Source organism: Pyrgilauda ruficollis, unplaced genomic scaffold, assembly GCF_017590135.1.
Source record: "Pyrgilauda ruficollis isolate IOZ18807 unplaced genomic scaffold, ASM1759013v1 scaffold32, whole genome shotgun sequence".
NCBI lineage: Eukaryota > Metazoa > Chordata > Aves > Passeriformes > Passeridae > Pyrgilauda > Pyrgilauda ruficollis.
The window spans coordinates 1,208,368-1,227,982 of record NW_024524600.1 but is presented as its reverse complement, the minus strand read 5'-3'; the positions used below and the strand labels follow the sequence as shown (position 1 = coordinate 1,227,982).

Sequence of the window (19,615 nt, the reverse complement as noted above, 5' to 3'; positions counted from 1 at the left end):
CTGCTAAGTAGGCATTCACAGAAAATGCCATTTGAGATTTATATTGGAAGGCTATTTGATAGGTATTTATGCAGTGTATTTTTATTAATTATTCTTATTCTAGTTTTTAATGTTTATTCACTTCTCTTTCCAGTAACCTAACCCCCCACTTCTGTCACCTGGACAAATACTTCAGCTTTTATATCTCAAAACTTCCATCTAGGTCTAGATTTTGGAACAAAAAAAATTTCAAACAATTATTATCTAATCAAAGACTTTCAACACAAATCTAGAGCAGGTATGGTACATTTTGCAAATTAGCCCATTTTTGTTCCCTTCAATAATGTTACTAAAGCATTCAATTTCCAATAATTTAATAAAATACTGGGTAAGATAAGAGTAATAAACATCTGAAATATGAGCTTTCAGTTAAGTCAAGGGTTGCATTTGCAACAAGTGTATGTGCCTTCAGTTTCATCAGTACTAGCCACTCTAAAGTAAATACAGTGTATTGCTGTATGAAGATTTTATCCCACATGCACAGTAATCGAGGTTTAATGGAAAAGATACAGAATAGAACATGTTCCATAGTGAACAAAATGCTTGAAGTGTTTAATGTAGAGTTTTAAAGACTACAGAAGTAAACTATTTGGGGATTAAAGTAGCATTTGTATTTCTTGTTTTGCTGAAAATATATTTCAGTCTGGATTGGGCTAAGAACAAGACCAGAGAACAGGTGTGAATTTCATATGTGACCTTGTACTTACAATGAACAAAAGCTATCTGTTAATTCAACCAATTATGCATATGTGGAATAAAATCATAGTTTAGACACAGCAGCTTGCTTTGTCTACACTGGGACTTTGCCCTACTTTCAGCAGATTTAAGAATCTATATTTTGTCCCGTGCAAAGTTTCTTATAACTGAGCTTGTGCTTTGACCCATGTGAAGCACTTTTTGGAGGTGACTTCTGATGCACAGTTCTCAGCTTCTGTAAAAATTGTGACAAAAGTGTTTCTAACTGCATATACTTATTTTCAATTGTCTAAAGTTATAACTTGAAGAACTATAATTTTATGTTTCCTAACTCTTTATAACCCAGTTTCTAAAATGCAAATGCATGCTCAGACATACAGGTATTTTTTTCTAATGTTCCAGATGAACAACACTACACAAATGTACATCACTTCTGAATGAGAAAAGAAGGCAGTTTAGGGGGTCTCATTATTGTTTTAAATGAGTACTGGTCTAAGGTTATAAAATTCAAGCAATGTAGCATTAGAAAAATAACAAAAGGTTTTATTTTAACTGATAGTTATTTGAAGACTGTGCCTCTGCTTACTCAAATCTCAGTATCCTTAATAAGAAAGGAATTTTGAGCAGAAAAAATTAGTAAAGAAACTTGTGACTGAAGACTCTATCATAAGGCTTGTGAATGTGAGGGGTGAACTGAGGTCACCTAGGTACCGTAACTCTCCAGGTCTTTATTTCTAATAATGTGGAATATTTAATTGTAATTAATTACCTTTTTGTGTAATATGTGTATGCACAAACGTGAGTGTGTGTGTGTGAACAAATGGAATGGACAGCATGGTGATAAAGGTTACATGGGTGTCATGCCAAGGTTAAAACAGATGCTGGGTTGTTGATACCATAAACAAGGAAAAAAATTCACCAATATGTGAGAAAACAAAAGATTTTCAAACTGAAGGACAGTAAATTTAGATACCCAGGAAATTCAGAAGCAGTCAGGCAAACTGTACCTGGAATGGCTTGCTTGAATGGCCATTCTGGCACATCACTCTAAAACAGCTTTTAAAAGATAGCTGTAGTTTTACAAGCAAAATTAAGCTTGTCTCCCTTGTGGAAATTTTCGTGGCTTCTGACAGAAAATAATTTCTCATCAAAATGATGCGGGGCACAATGTGTTGTACAGTACATCTGTTTCTTTACTGATTCCCTTTAAATAGTTCATCTCCCAACTGCTGAGTTACTTCATTTAGCTTTATTCTCTTCCCATTACATCCCATTGCAGCATTCTGTATACTTCCCCATTTTCCCTCCATCAGAGTCAGCGCTAATGACAGTAATTTTCTGTTGCCAGCAACACCACCATACATTTCCCCCTTGATGTAGGCAAAGGTTGTATGGTTGAAGACAAATAGCCCAGGGGATTGAAAATCTATGCTGAGGAAGAATCTTGTGATCTGACATACATATTAGTACTACATCTACATTTTAGTTGTCCTCTAATAATTTATTCATTCTCCAGAAGTTCTCAAAAATGATTGCTAAATGATTTGGTATTTTCTCATCAGTTTCTTAGAACTCTTCATCAAGCATCACCTAACCTAGATGATTCAGATATTCTAATTAACCAAGTACTCTTCTGTCTGTTTGCAATAGGATTATTCTCACTCTTTCTCTTCCTTCAATTTCTCAGTGGTCTTCATTAATACTGTACTTGACTAATTGTTATATTTTCTCCTTAATGCAAAATTAAAATGAATTTTATCTGATTCCAGCTGTGGTTGCAGCTTTTCAAATAGTTCTTTTTGCTATAACATATTGATAAAAATTTATCTGAATGTATTCTACTCACACAGTTAATGACATTGCATTTTCTCTCCTATTTTCCTTTTTCCCTTTTTGTATTTTGATTATTTATCTGCTCTTTCACAATGCATTCTTTCTTTATCTTATATTGTTTCTATTTTTTAATCAGCATTAATATTTGTTCATATAACTACCCAAGCTCTTCTTACCTCATCCGGTCTTGATTCAAAAAGGACAACATGCCCAAGAATCACATTTATTTTCAGCTATCTCTTTGTAGTCATTAATCTTTCCCTGAAAACTCCTTCAGAGTCCCACCATGCCATTATCTGTAATCAAGCCACCCTACTGCTATGTCCTTTAACGTAGTCAGGGAAGTCTGTCATTGTTTGAAATTTATCTACTGTTCCAGATTGCATTTAATTGCTTCTTGTTGGATAATGTCGTTCTAATCCAGTAATACACACAACTGTATACTATGTTGCTTTGAGAATTTCTTTCATTCTGTTTTTTTTTTAAATTTAATTTTATTAAAAAGTATTCCCGTATGGAATAACCACGATTAAGCTGTAACTCCTTATTGCAAGCAGGACATTAGTTTTAAAACTGTAAATAGAACTAAAAACTGATTGTCCTGTGATTCTTCAGCTTTCTTCCCTGAAGCATAAAACCTCTTAGATTTTTTGCCTTTCTTAATCTTTAAATTTTCTGTTCCTTTAAGCAATGTTTATATCTTGTCAAGAACATCATCATACACATCACTCTATACACAAACATTTCTAATTCTTGAAGATTTACCATTGTCCCTTTTGGTCAACATAATCAGCAGGAAGGTTTTGGCCTTAAATAAATAGATAGCAAGAATGTTTTACTAGCATTGCACCTGTTATTTTGTGAGTTACTAAAACATCATGCTTCATTCTGCTTATTAGAGTTTTCATCCACTTTATCAAATTAGCTTTCAGATTAAATACTTATGACTAGTTTATCATAAAATTGTATTTAAGGCCAATAGAAAATTCCTTACATATGTAGTCTCAAAATACAGCTCATCAGTGTTTGTACATCAAAATGAGGCCACCCTCTGCACTAGGCAGGCTTCTAGCTTAAATGCACTGTTTAACATTAACATTTAACATATTGTTAGAACAGATGGGATGGATTCCAGTCCTCGTGTGTCGTATTCACAGATATATACCATGAAATAGTGTAATTGTTAATGGTGACTGCACATGTGATGGCTTTCAACATCTGGATTTGGCCCTTTGTTCCCAGGGAGGGTATGACTGAGCTGAATACACTGCTGTGTACCTTGGACAAGTTCTTTCTTCTAAGACTGAGCTTAGCAAAATAGCAAATACACACCAAGTGTCACTAACCTGAATGGCAGAGGTGATGCAAAGATATTCCACTCAAGATACTGGCACCTGGATTGTTGACCAGGAATGCAGCCCAAAGTCCTGTCTCCCTGCCTGGTATGTACAACCTTGCGTGGAACAACATTTAATTGAAGATGGCCAAATATTCCAGAACAACCAGAGAAACCCTCACCTAAAGGTTAACTTAGCAGAATGTAGCATACAGTCAGATGGACCCATCCCTGATTATACCTTCAAGACACAATTGCTGAGACAGGTTTAGATGAAAACATACTCCCTCTGACTCTCAAGGGATCCATCATACCCAGGATGCCTTAATGAAGCCAACAGTCTGTTTGGAGGTGTGTTCCTTATGAATCAACCATTCAAGTGAAATACGCAAAAACTTTGCCTCCCTGTTGAGCAATCCTTACTGCCACAACTTTCATAAAGTCCTTTATCTAGTGCAGGATCAGTCCCCAGCACACACACATTACATACCTAGATATAAAAGCATGAAGCAGATTCCTCTAAACTCCCTTCCCACTGGGGAATGAGCACTACCTCTCCACAGCTGCATGCACTCACACAGGATGACGCCAACTTGCCAGAGACCTCAAGAGAGAATGACAGTGCAAGCTATTATTTACACATGCCATACTGGGTAGTACATTAATAAGCCCTTCTGTCTCTTGACTAGCTTGAGGAATGCCATGACAGAACCATTAACAGCAGCATGTGGAATGGGATTATTTGTTAGACTTGCTGCTGTTGTAGGATGACAGGCACAATCTTCAACTCTGGCACCCACCTGAGCTCTAATTTGCAGTTTCCATAGTAAGAATTCCTACTAGGATGAAAAAGATCTTGAAGCCTCAGGGCTAGATTTTCTGAGGGAGGAGAAAAAGCTCTAATAAAAATAATTTGTGTTTTGTTTTCAGTGAACTCTGTATGGATCCTAGCCCAAACTGAACCATCATAAATTTTGTGTCTACATTATAGCTTAAGGAGATCTAGTACAAAACCATCAATAGAGCTTAGACAGTGGTTCAGTTGATCAGATGAATCTACTTTAATTTATCCTCAAATAACTACCCTAATGGTTATTCAGCCACCCAGCTAAATTGCATTCTGTGCTCCATTGGCTTTAATGTCTGATTAGGTGCTTCACTTAGTCACCCAGAGAAATGAATTTAGAGTCATCTGAGGTGCTGCAACTGTACATTGCCTGGAATCTGATTGAAACTCCAGACAGGCATTGCTATTTTATAGATCCTGTACTGTAAAGTCCAAGCCTACACAGATGTCCCAGACATCTCAGTTTCAATATGAGGGCAACTGAACTGAGTCCTAAACATTTACTGATGTGTAAATAGACATGTAATTGTTTATATTTATTTGAACTTTAGGTCTGCCTCATTCTCTTTGAACTAAGGGGAAAGGTGGTCTGCTTGAGGACCTACAGGTGCAAAAGTTACTGGGGTGAAGGAAAGGAAGACTCAGAAGACACCAGAATGACACAGTCACTTTACTCATGCAAAAATAAAAAACCCAATGCTACACTGATACTGAGAGGAGCTCCGCATTTTTACTGTTAAGTTCTATAGGTCTGTTATGAAACTAAAAGCAAGTCCTGGGTATGACAGCGAGGCCTTGATACGGGGACCAAAATTTGTGGTTCCAGGAATACATTCTAAGATTTTATTAGATGTGTAGTAAATCTTAAACCACACCTCATTCCAGCATCAGTGGGACTCTGCTAAAAGTATGGCTTGCTGTATATCACCAACTTATCAACAGCCAGTTTTAAGGTTGCGTTAAGCAGTTCCTAATTTCAGGGTAAACTACACACAGACAATGTCCTCTAAATCTTCTTAGGGTCCAGATAATGCATGAATATCCCAATAAGTCCCAGCAGTAGTCATTATGGGCCTGGAGAACCGATAGCCTGGATGATGCAGAGGTTGACCAGCTTGTAAGGAGTTGGCTTCTGCAAGTCACCAAGATCACTAAAGACTAGAACCCTTGTCTAAAATTGGCCTGTTTTTCATCACCAGACACATGGTCAATTTAAGAAAGGTGTTGGCAGATTGATGGACTCTTTTTTAGCTTTCATCTAATGCCTAAATCATCAATCCCTGCTCTAAATATTTTTGGTGAAAAGATCTGGTGGTCTCCACAAATGCAGGACTTGGAGCTAATGTACATAGAGATTTTCTTTGAGGTGCATTTCCCTCTAAGGAAATAAAATTGCTTCTGTCCTCTATATTTGATACAGAGTTTAAGATCCTCAAAAGAGATTAAAGGCAAGAACTGCTGTGTATTCCAGAGGAGCAATTCCCAGGAATGTCACCTGAGAGTAGAGAGTCTTCAGATAACCTTCAGCTAATCAACCTCCAGAACTAGTGAAAAAAATGAAAAAAAAGAAACAAAGAAAGAAAGAGACAGGAAGGGAGAAAGAAAAGCCAAAACTTAACTCAAAACTACATCCAAAGCAGTCAGCTAAGGAGAATTGAGAAGGTAGACCATGTCTAGCACTGAGAAACCTGGTAAATACTTTTGCAGGTAAGTTCACAGGATGAATACAAATACAGAAAATTATTGGAAGGTAAAGAAATGCATATGAAAATAAGTGGAAACTCAAGACATCTATGTTCAGTTTCTAGACATGTCACAAACTCTGTGTAATTTAAGATTAATTTCAGCTGCCATCAGCACTCAACAGCTGCCTGAGAAGCTCGGTGATATCACACCTGAACTTGATAATCATGAAGGGCCTGGTTGTTTCTAGTCCTCAGCAACATTTGTCAACCTTGCCTAGATCTCCTGGGCTCCCTATGGTATTTCAGTTGGTACTAGACACCTACACTTAAGCAACTGACTTGATCTGTTAAACATTATGTCAGCAGGCTTGTTGAAAATTAGTGCCTTTTGTATCAAATGTATAAGAGTTTTAAATCCCACTCTGCAGTGACTCTATGTCTCAGCTTCCCAACAGTGGAAAAGAGAGAATTAAAACAACCCAAACCACTTATGCAAAACTTCGACCATAAGGAAATGCAAGCTACATAAGTACTCAGAGTGGTAGAGACGCATGTCTTTTAAAAGCAGCTATGAAAGCCTAGAGTGTAATGCAAATATTAACTGTTGATAGTGAACAATATTTTAGAACGCCAAAGATATAATAAAATGCTTCATATTTTTCTGTTAACTCACTTTGAATGCTGGTCCATGTTTCTGACATAGTGTGTTTTATCAATCTTTTAAAGAGATCTTTCTTTCATCAAACTGCAATAATAAGCAATAAAACTTCAGAATATCTTAAATTATTATGACAGCATACAAATAGATAGTCCTTATATATAGTCCTTAATCAGAACTAGTCCCCACTGGGCAGTGATTTGATTGAACTGTTTTTATCTCTGTGAATCCAGAACGGAGTCTTGGATGAAGTTTCACAGTTGTAGAAAACTGCATGAGAGCTTTTAGTGACCTCACACGTTTATATATTTACATCTGTTTCTCTGCAAGTCAACTTTTTTTTTCTCAGCATACTAAGCGATGTAGGCCTGCAAGTCTGCATAAAATTATAGTTTGTCCCAGGGACATCTATTGCACCTATGCATCAAAAAGATGCATAAGTTTTGTTATTGTTTATATCTAATTCATATACTGTGATTTATGGCTGATTGAATTGTTTTCTTGCACTTTGGAATTGGTTTACCTGTGAAGTAGCCTTCACATTATGAAACTGCAGTATCATCTGCATCTTCAAATACAGAGTATCTGCACAAAGTCACTACAAATTTCTACATCTGAAGGATACTGCAACCTATTACACAAAAAATTATCAAAGTTAATGATGATTGTGTATCCATACACATATTCAGGAACATGTGAACCAAGACCTGGGACTGAATCTGCCTTGGGCCTACTAAAAATTATGGAAGTGTCATTCCTGCATGACCCTAACAGTGGGTAGGAGCTGCACTTGCTATGGGCACAAACATGCTGTAAGTAGAATTAAAATATTTCATGAAAAACCACTAATTTTTTTAATACTATGTTTTGATGCATTTTACAAACATATATATTGATAAAGTACTGAAAAATATTTATACTGTAAAGTTAATAGGAATCCAGCTGTTTCTTCATGTAAAGTACACACACTTCAGGTAAGATAAACAAATTTTCGTAATTCTAACCACAGTCTAGTGAATAACTTTCCTAATGCCCAAGGGAGACTAAACACAAGGAGTTAATTTCCATGATCTAATGAATTATTAACCATGAAATCTTTTTATCAGAAAATCACCTTTTTATTAAAATGCTAATTTAATTAATGGAATTTTGCTGTTGAGAATAGTATATATGGGATATATTTGTTCTCAGATGTACATTATTCCATGGACATTAATTATAACATTGTGATATTCCCTCCTCTGTTCTGAACAGCTAGTAAGACCTGTACTACTAAATCATACTTAATAGGAGTGTGATGGTTGTTGCTTAGGCAACAGAATGAATAAATGCAGGTCAGACTGTGCTTCCAGAAAAAACAAAAGCAGGAATATTTTACAGAATGAATAAGAAATATGTCTTAACTGATTTTTACTGCATTGAACTATTAGATCCCTTCAATGTAAAGCAGCTAACCTATCTGAAACATTTCAGTTAATAAGATTTTAAACTCTAGTTTAATATGTAAAATGCAGTAATAAAGGTAAAGCTGTTCTGTCATATTAAGGAAGAATACAACATACTAAGTTTGGAATAATCTGATTTTTTCTCTTAGCATAGCAGGTGTTTCTCCTCTCATTTTCCTATATACTTTTTAAGATTAATTTTCCCTTTAATATGGGCTGGGATGAAAAAGAGCTTTTAAAACACTTGTTTAAATCTTTCAAGAGAGGCTTTTCTTACATAATGCTGGTGTAATCAAAGGAGTGATATAAAAAGAAATCGATGATTTATTTCCAATAAAATATAGGAAATATTTGATTTCTGGTACAGACAAAAACTGTAACATGCAAAAGCATGATGAATGGTGAAATCAATAAATTGGAAATTACAAAACTACTGAAATTATAATTTTTTTTATTACTACACAATTTCACAGCTCTTTTATTGTTATTGGATTTATGAGTCTAATCTTCCATTCAATGCATGCTACCTCAGCTAATATTAAGAGTAATTATGTATTTCAACTGTAATATATCAGAAAAGGCTTAGAATTACCAGAAAACACTGGATAACAGAGAAGTATGCAAGCAAAAGTTAATCTGCCTGATACATTAGAAGTTTGACTTGCATACTGCATAACAAAATCTTGTCAGTAATTTGTATGTTTACATAAGTACAGTAATAAGAGATGCACGAAAGTCATATAAATTCCCCAAGACCATGGTTCAGGCCCCTCCAGAGCCAGGGTATGACTGAAAACCCCTCCAGGGCAGTTATTTGACTTCTCTGGTGCTCAGAATTTACCTGTGGTAGGTGTACCCCTCTGCATTTGTTATGCCACCTACAGCCTCTTGTGAACCGTTTCCTTTTGTAACCTCCTAAAGACTAAATGATCACCTACTTATGTAACTAATGCTACAACATGTATAAGAATATGCAGTTACATTTTGGGAAACTGCAGCATGATACACTTTTTTTTTTCCCATCCCTATATTGCTGGGCTGACAGCACAGCTTTGTTTTAAAGAATATTTAAAGGTACAGATTACAATGATTTTTACTGATCTAAGTAAATGATCACATGGTAGCCTTTTAAAAACGGGAAGAAATGTCTACACTGTTGTAATGTGGAAATGGCAGAGATATGTGTCTTAATTTTTTGATCACTAGTCCAAAGGCATACAATGATGTTGGCAAAATAATGTAAAGAGGAAGGACACAACTCATGTGATGATTTTACAGATATAATATTCATGCCATTTCACTTCTGTTTCTTATATGGCAGATGGAAGTTAGGAAAAGTTAGAATTGTTCCAATATATACATGGATACTTAAAATATATTTTAAAGATATTTTAAAATATGTTTTAAGACCTGATACTTTTTAAGAAAGGCACTCAGGATTTTTGGAAGAGGCTCAAGTAGGAGGAATACTGAAGCAGGTAGAAAAGTGATTATATAACAGCTTTACAAGTAAGCTTCTCTCTTTACTGTCAATATTCATTTCAGTGGAAAGTTTGTGCATGACAGGTCTGTTACTTTACACCACATGGTGATATTGTAAATCCTGACCTAACTAAAATTTCAATAAATGCCTAGAGTTAAAACATAAAAATGGAACAATTAATAGGAATGCATTACTTTTTCTCTCCGGGCATAAGTTTCAACAAGTGAATCCCACAGCCTGATTACCTAAGATGCAAAAATATTTAACCGAGACATCCAGAATTACTTGCAGAGAGAGCACACTTCATTAAATAATTTTCTGTTATTAAAATACCTCTCAAGGCAAGAATGGCATTGCATGTTCTTTAATTATCATTACAAGTTAATGATGAAATAAAAGTAAGAATGTGATGCACTGCAGAAAGGGGTGTTTGCAGCTTTTTCATACTATGAAAATCCTGCAACGGATTAAAAGAACTGTGCATTCTTCTGCTTTAATCGGAGGATTGATGAGGGAGAGAAAGAACATTAATACTCAGTTTTTATTTTACCAAATTTCAGGCTAGACTCTTTTGTAATGTGTACAGTCTGGAAGTTTATAAAAAGGCAGTTTATATACAATTCAGCTGCACATAGGAAAGTGAAACACTAAACAGATCTTAGTGCAATGCAGAATAGCTCTAAGGCTTTACGAGCACATACGAGACAGACAAAAAAGGCAGCTACAGTGTATATACACAGCTATGCACGGAAGATTTCTTACCATGAATTGCACATTGTCAAATCCGTTAGCCAGCAAGTGGTTTTCATACTGAGGTAGCCCAATATTTTCCAACCATTGTCCCACTGTCTGGACAGGGCATCGGGGTCCTGTAGGAGGGTGAAGAGGGAGGCGTTTAAGCAACGAATAACCATCCACTGGATAATAGCGGTAGTCCTGGGCTGAGAGGTGGCATTGCCACATCGTGTTCCTGGAAAAGTTGGTATCAAACGAGCCCGCCAGCTTGACAGATTAATGTTTTCAGCAAACAGAAAAGTCAGAAGTAAAACATAGTTTTCAGGGCAGAATATAACGTAAGGTCTGATCGCAGCTCTACATTTCTTGGTTATTAATCTTTACTACAGACCAGTACGTCATACAGTAGAGGAAAAAAAAAAAAGGCATATCAAGCTGTCAGCTAAGCTGCTCTCCGTTATATGTGATTGTTGGAATACTCCACAATGAGCAATGCACTGCCAGCAGCAAGAATTCTTTTTATCAAGTACTCCTACACTCATCAGTATGCAGCTCCATGCTTCTTGCTCCCCCTCGCTCGCTCCCCTTCATTACCCAGCCTAGGCTACACCTCGCATTTTCAATAATAGCCATCAGATAAGGCAGATTTTTTTTTGTCTGCAAGCTGTAAGCCTGCTGCTGCTGCTTCCTCCTACACACCCATCCAAGCGTCAATCTTGAATGATGAGAGCAGTCAAAACAAATGCAGAAAATAGCAAGATTCAAAAGCAACCTAGAGCACTTAAATCTGAATAGAATCTTCATACCAGTTACGCTTTACATATCTATTTGTTGTAGATTTTTACATTTCGCAAGACATTAAGAAACACAGTACTTAAAGCATAGCCCATGGCATGGTTTACTATGCCTTCCCTTTTCCCCTTTTAATGTAAGATAGGCAGTGGTCTGCATCTCTGCTTATATAATAGAAAAACCCTTTAATGAATCAATAATGAATATATTTCACAGTTTCTCTTGTGTAGTACAGCAAAAGACATAAAAAAGGCACAACAATTTTAGTCAAAGTAATTAGATTATCTGCATGATTTCTTCAACTGTAAAATTTAAGACACAATGAAACCTTCATACCCACATATAATAATTCGAATTGAAAAGGTCACCATTTCAAATGAATAATTAAAGAATAAAAATGTAAGTTTATATCCTTTCTTACAAAAATGTGAATGGTAGCAAATAGACATAAGATTTGCATGATTTCTGGAGAGGATTTAAATTTTATCAACTACAACTGGAAAAAAAAAGATTATGAATTTTAAATGAGCGGAAAATTCATTTTCTGCATAAGAAACCAAATACTTCATGATGTATTTTATATCTACATTTCATCTTTGAGACAGTTTCTCTCAAGGTGGAAATATTTTATTCCTTTGTTCTGAAAGGACTGTTTACTAAACTTTTGTTTTTCATAACCATATGAAAGGACTTAGCAAAAAAAGGCAGGAAACAGGTATATTCAGGGTAGAATTCTAGAAGGAATCCTGTCAGTGGTGCTCCATTTATTGAGCAAATTAATTACTTTTTTGTTTTTCTTATCTATTGTGAATCTTGAGCAATGACCATCTCAAAGGAGGAATGTAATTCCAGGCATGAGGAAATTATAGATATTTGTCAAGGCTATAATATGGAACTGATAGTACTATGGCAGATAAGTGTTTCATAGAAAACCAAACCAACAGTCTGACCAACACATCAGAATACAACATCTCTTCCAGTGCCACACAGAAGGTCCCTGAGCAGCTGCAGAACAGATTCTAAATAAATAGAATTAACAATATTTTAAGAGTTTCAACTCCAATCTGACTAGTCCTTGGACTAAAACTGGATGACCTTTCACTCTGATATTGCTGCCTGGATTTGTGAAACATCTCATGAAAACTGAAGACCATAATAAGTTTGTAGAATAATTTTACTTGAGCATAGAATATCTTTCATGAAGTTGGAAAGTTGCTTAAGGTCTCTTATAAGATCTTCTGCTATTCCAGGTATTCTTACTGACTTGATAAATTTAGTACCCAAAGTGTGAAAGGTTCATTATGTCTTTAAAAAGAATACTGAACACTCACCAGGCACTGGTAAATCTGCAGTTGCCAAAGAAACTTTTAAGAGTTTTCTCATTGCTAAATGTACTTTAAATAAATGAATGAATGATTAATTTCTTCTCAGAGAAAGCAGGTATGCCAAACTGAAAGGAAATCTAGGTCTGACTGAGCTAGAAATGCATTTGTTCACATATGTCTGCAAATCATTCCCATTTTGAAAAGTTTTCTCCACTATTAATGAATATCTTTGTGTATAGATGGATCAAAATCCCTTCAGGATAGTGCCCAGGCATGAAGAAGGGTAGGCTATGCTGAGCTGAGATATAAGGGACTTCCCCCGAGTAGGCAAATTCAAAAGGCTGGGAAGATCTTCAGAGGGAAAACTGAGAAGAAAGTTATCTTAAATAAGATGAGAATTCTACCCTTTCTGATTTTTTCTCAGTTGATTGAGAATTAATAAACTTCTTTTAAAAGGATTCCTGATTCTGTCTTCCCCTTTCCTCTGTAAGCAGAAAAATTGATATCAGAAAGAGATCTAGTGAAGCATAATCCCTTTGAATAGATTATGCATGACTGGCTCCTGTACTTTCTATAAATGCAGAGACACAAATGTCTCCGCATTGTGTTCCCCAACACCAAAAATTTGCTGCCCACAAAAAGGCACGCACAATAATCAATATATTAGTTTCATGGTCGAACTGCTTCTTCCTTACCTTACTATAAACAGCATGGAAGCTATGCTGCCAGTGATGAGTGCTTGGCTCAATGCCTAGCAACAGTGTAGGCAAAATTCAGTTGCTGAGTGGCTCCCCAGACACATTTCCTGATGTAGCTGTTGGTACTGTGTCTAACTGTCTCCATGGCTCCAGCCCTGGATGATTATAGCACTGCTGGTCCCACTGTGCACTCTCTCCAACTCTGTCCTTTGCCAGTATAACTACGAGTCTGAACCCATCAACACAACATAAGGTTGCTCAGCGAGGGGAAACAGTCAGCTTGCTGCCTAGTCCTCTCCCCTGATTATCGTTTCATTGCTAAAGTATCCTGTTATCTACAAGGCTTTTCTTCTCTCCTGCTTCTACCAAAGTTTATAGCAAGGCAAAGGCAGGCACAGAACAGAGCCAGGACTGTTTGGATTAGGGAACTTGCAGCTCTTTAAAATCTCCAGATCTTTGGCCAGTTCAGGCGTTTTACCTCGGGGGGGTTGCTTGGGCAGTTTTTCTGAGCCAGTGCAATGGGAACCTGGAGCAGATGCTCCTGCTTTGAGACTAAAAGACTGTCTCTTGGTTTTTTAAGTCTATGACTCAGTGCCAGCCCCACCAGTGTCCTGCTGCAGGCAGTGCCTACACTTTGCCTATGCCTAAAGCTGGGGCTGACATTGAAAACGCCATGCAGGCTGTATGAGATGGTCCCACCTCAATGCATTTACACACCACCGTGCTGTCCTGTGATTTCAAACGACATAAATTCCATAACAATCCTTCTGTGATACCACAATCAAAAAAGATGCACCCATTCCTACATGGGAAAACTGACACTTAAGTTTCCTACAGAGATAGCAGTACTTGGCTCTTTCTTCACCAAGGCAACAGAAGAAGCACACTGAAGTGATGTCTGCAAGAAAGATGCCATCTGGTATGCTATACGATAATTCCTACAAGACATCTTGTTCCCAATGGGATTCAGAATATGTTTATTATGGGGTTTGGAATGGACTGAATCGTTGATATCAGAGGGCACATGACTTCAAACATGTTGTAAGGTAGATCTGCTCTAAATGCTAAGTAATTTAAGGGCCTCTCAATTTTATTTTTTCTACTGTTAACAATATGAATTTTTCTTGATTTTTCTCCGTTTTTTTTTACTGAGAGGATCATTATGAACAGACTATTTTAAACAATTCTTTTTAGATACATAAATGCCTGTTAAACATTGCTAAACCTAAACACTTCTGGTGCTAGGGAAACAAAAAGTGGAGGATTTTAGTAGTGACTAGTAGTGAACAAAAAATTTCTGAGTAGAGAATATGAAAGAATGAATCATTTAGGTAAGCTGGCAGGTAAGTTTAGCAAAGCTGGAAAATAAATTGATGCTAGAGTAAGTACTGAAAGCTTTTTTTTTTTTCTAATTAAAGCTTTCAGCCTTGTATAAAGCTAAATGGGATATAATTTTTATATTTATGATTTCAGCCAGCTAAAAAAGTTACCTGTCTACCTTGTGACAGCAGTTAGCATGGCAGGGTGTTCTAGTGAACAAAGCTTTTTTTTTTTTCTAATTAAAGCTTTCAGCCTTGTATAAAGCTAAATGGGATATAATTTTTATATTTATGATTTCAGCTAGCTAAAAAAGTTACCTGTCTACATTGTGACAGCAGTTAGCACGGCAGGGTGTTCTAGTGAATTATCTATCTATCTATCTATCGTCTATCTATCCAGCCATCCATCCATCCATTTATTTGGTAAGATACATCACCATGCAGCAAGACTGCTTGAGATATAGTTAGTCTTTCCAGATTTTGATTTTCTATTTAAAATTAATAGATTTTTGGGAAAATTCTTTTTCTAAAGACATTGGGGTAATCAAATATATATATTGTATAGCATTGTAACAACTCCATGCACAACTTCAGTGAGATGTATGTCCTTGGCTTACAGAACAGAAATACAAGATGCAGCCTACTGAATCACAAGGAATTACTTAAGAACAGATGGATGTTTTACTGCAAGACCACAGGATCAACTGCATTGGATCAGAGCACAGCTTCATCTAGCTTCATCATTCATCAGCTTCAATCACAGTGGCTACTATTAGATGATCACAGAAGAGCATAAGAATAAGATGGACATTCAGAAATCTCTCCTAGCATTTTCCCAGTTTCCAGCAATTTGCAGCTAAATGTCTTCCTGAAAGTGTCCTTATGCTTAATTGTCCTTTATGTATTTTTCTGGCAGTGTGGTGATTGATGAAATATGGTCTAAGAAAGAGTCATCCTTATTCTGACTTCAATGGAAGTTAATAATATTTTCTGAAAAAAGGAGTTACTGTCTCAGAGCAATTTCTGTCCTTGTCTTGGGAAGTTTTATGGGATAATAGTAACACTACACTCACCACCTATGAGTAATCATTTTCACTGCCTTCGTCTAGTAAGAAAAAAAAAAAACCTTTGAAAAATTTACATGACACCATGACCAATCAAAATATTTTACTTAATTCAGTAAAAATTTTTGACTACTGTTAAAAGATAGTACACTGAGTGCGTATATATAAAAAATGTATACTACATAGTCTTGCTAAAAATACTAAGGAAGCTCAAACCTTTATCCTATAATTCCTGGCACCATAAACCCAAATTTATGTAATTTCAAATTTGAGCAAGTCTTTTTACAGCTCTGTGCTAAGCAACACTGGACTGGCAAACAAGCAGAACTAGGTAACACAGAACTGGGTAACAGAGAACTATTTGAAGAAAGTGCTCAAAAAAAGATATCTGTACAAAGATATCTCAAGAAGTTACATACAGCTGTTAAATAAACTATAGCATTAATTTCATAGATTTGGTAGCTGCTGCAAGGTCCTGTGAAAAGCTGTGGAAATGAGAAGCATGTACTGACACATATTTTTGAAATTGTCAATCTTGAAGTTATAATTGATGGAAGATTAAAGATTTCTCTTAAGGGTATTTTATAAATTAGATTCAACTTGAGACAGTGTGACACTTTTTTTTCTGGTTGCTTTTGCCTAGCTGGGTTCATAGGCTTCCTTGCCTCCAGTGCACCAGATTTCAGAGTGAACTTCTCCTTTGAACAGCTGATCAGGTAAATTCCCTTTTCTCCTTTCTATTCTTTCTAACTTCATTTTATAATTCATTTTCTATGCTCCCTGTTTATCTCACTTCTTGTTCTTGTAAGTTATGGTCATTTGCTCTTTCGTCATCCTTCACCTCCAGCTACTGCAATATATTGTTTTGTTTTGCATAGATTTCTTTTTTTCTAATCTTTTTCTCTCACTTCCCCTTTCAAATCTTTTAAAACAGGTTAAAAAAAAAAGTTTATTTAAAAATGAAATAACTTATCTGAGATTAAACTACCCCAAGATTTCTTTTGAGTTAAGACTAGGTTGTATTTGGTATTTCAGGTAATACTAACTTAACTTCAGTGGTCAGTGGAGTGTGTCACCAGCACCTGGCTCTGCCCACCAGGGGCAGACATCTCTTTGGTTTTTAGGGAATAACTATCAACCTCTGCTTCCTGACAACAAGTCAGGTTCTCAACAGGAACTTGCCTTATTACACACAAACTCTATAACCACCTTCTGTAATATTTATCCCCTGCTTACACAGGCTCTGCAGCACCACAAGAAAACTGCAGCATCTTTCAATGAATAATAAAGATGTTACTTGAGTGGGTGGCATGCTGGCACAGCTCTGGCAACTCACTGGACTGTTTGCATATGGATGAGCTTATATAAACCCAGTTCATCCTGCCTGTGAGCTCCCTCATGCCAACAGCTCTGTTCTCACTCTCCCAGCTCTGGAGCCTAGGGTCTTGTTTCAGGGATCTGTGCTGACGCTTACAACACTGCAAATACCTCTCATGGCATTGTACTTAGTTCTGCATGGCTTTTTGTTTTAGAAATTGGAATGATACGATTGCAACTCTTCAGACAAGTTTCGCAAAATGTACTCCCGGAATGATTCCTTACCTAGTTCATTTGTCAAGGCTAAAGGATCCCAGCTTGAGCTCAAGTGGTCCTGCAGGTACAGGTTAGCTGAAAATCAGACTAGTTCCACCAATATTTTATAAAGATTATTGCAGGTTAATGATTATTTCCTACACTACAAAGCAGATCAAAACTTGGGGTGGTTCAACAAGCAAACCCAACACCTACATGTAGTCTCACATTCTGGTTTAGAGCTGTTTAGCCACATTTCTTGCTACTTGTTTCAAAATTTTCAAGTACATAGATTTTCTCCTTGCATAAATTTGCGAAGAATGGCTGGGCTCTATATAAATGCCATATTGATATACAAATAGGGGGATTGGTGTACTAACAAAATAATGTATTCTTTAGAATTGTGCTCTATGAAACACTTCAAACAGCCTAGCAGAAAACAAAAGTAGCACAAAGTAACTGAGATAGGCCATCATACTCTGTAGATAGAAAAGCAAACAGCAGAGTTTGTAAGAAATATTTACCTAAACTCACACATGAAGTGCAAGTATTTATTGTCAATGAATAATAAATGCATTTTAGAAGCAGCTTCCAGAACAACTTTAGACTAAATGCTATTTTTAGCATTTAATGGAAATTCATATTATCAATCAATAATTTAACCTCAGCCATTCTCAGGACTGTGATAAAGCAATAACCTAAAATAAAGACTAGTAATGGATAAAAGCAGAAAAACAGTTTTCTAAAATTCCTGGTATCATGAGTTACATTGTAGGGCTGGTGAGTAGCATATCACAAATAATTTTTGAAGGATGTGAAGACATTCTGATGCAGTACTTTCCTGGATACAGGGAAATGAAACAAGAAAATACTGATCCCAGCATTACAATCATGAATTCAGGTTAATAGTCTGGGTTAGAAAGTAAATGAATTCACTTTAATAAGTTCAATATTCTGAATTACTTCATTTTCTGTAGGTGGAATGAAACTAGAAACAATTTGGTGTGCTGTAAATTCTATAATAAGCCAAAGATTTTTCAACTAGCATGTGATGTTCTTGTGATTACTCTAAATGTGATTACTAGAAATATTAATCCAAAGATTCATATCTATTTAAATCCAAGGACTACTAGAAGGAAATAAGAGTGAATCAGCCAAATTTTCAAGAAACCATTATTAATACAGTTTTAATAGACTTAGATCTCAATATTATTTATGAAAGATAAACTTCATCACAGTCTCACTTGCCACAGCATCTCCAACCCTAACGTATTTTTGACAGTAACACTCCTAGCATTTCATACAAAACACCACCAGAGATACTGAATAAAGTTTTAGAGATTTGCCATTAGCAATCACACATGGAAATAACAAACTGATCATTAAAGCCAAATCCATAAAACCTATTTTAGAAATTAGGAATATTCTACTGCCTTTAAAGTATTTTCTGGCCACAGGCTGCAAAAGCCTCATTTTTCATCAGATATTTTTTTTCCATTGATGTGCTGATTCCTATTCTGCATACGTTTTTTCAACCTGGTATTGAATTTGATTCTGCTTTAGAAATAAATGCTGTTCAATTTAGTCAAACAAATTACATAAAATATTAACATACATGTGTGTAAGTGGCTAAATAGTTACAAGGTTCAGATTAAACAGCAAGGAAAAAGCTGAATTTAAACACGTGATTTCTAAAACTTTCACGTAATCCGATAATTCTTTTCACGTCATTTATCATGGCTTGAAAAAAATATCTCTTAACCTCTGGAATTACAGTAGGATGATTATTAGACCATTATAGAATGAGGGCATTGTTGGCTTGTTACTTTTTAGGCACACCAGTAAGCACTCTGGCATTAACTTTGTGAAATCCAGCCAAACAAACTGTTTTTGTGGAAACTCCCCCCATACCATTGTGGTTCAGTGGAGAAACAGGCAAGACCTCAGTTTTACTGGAAACAACTTTGAAAATGTTTTAATTTTTTTTTTTTTCAAGTTCTGAAATCCATAATCTTCCTTTGTTGATCCTTTCATCTCTTATCTAGATGGGCAAAGCTTAGACATATATTCAACCCCATGGTGGAAAAA

At 35.9% G+C, this 19,615-nt stretch overlaps 1 protein-coding gene across 16 annotated transcripts in view; it reads right to left on the bottom strand.

Moving 5' to 3' along the window:
- The window catches only part of ANKS1B (ankyrin repeat and sterile alpha motif domain containing 1B), a 404,705-nt gene that overhangs the window by 177,981 nt on the left and 207,109 nt on the right, over positions 1–19,615 (bottom strand). For 14 of the 16 annotated variants that reach the window (XM_041474293.1, XM_041474295.1, XM_041474294.1 and 11 more), the window contains exon 1: positions 10,785–10,985. In XM_041474293.1, coding sequence (XP_041330227.1) covers positions 10,785–10,985 — 201 coding nt within the window. Of the gene's footprint in view, positions 1–10,784; positions 10,986–19,615 lie in introns of those variants that run through there. The other 2 variants (XM_041474291.1, XM_041474292.1) reach the window with 1 other exon arrangement.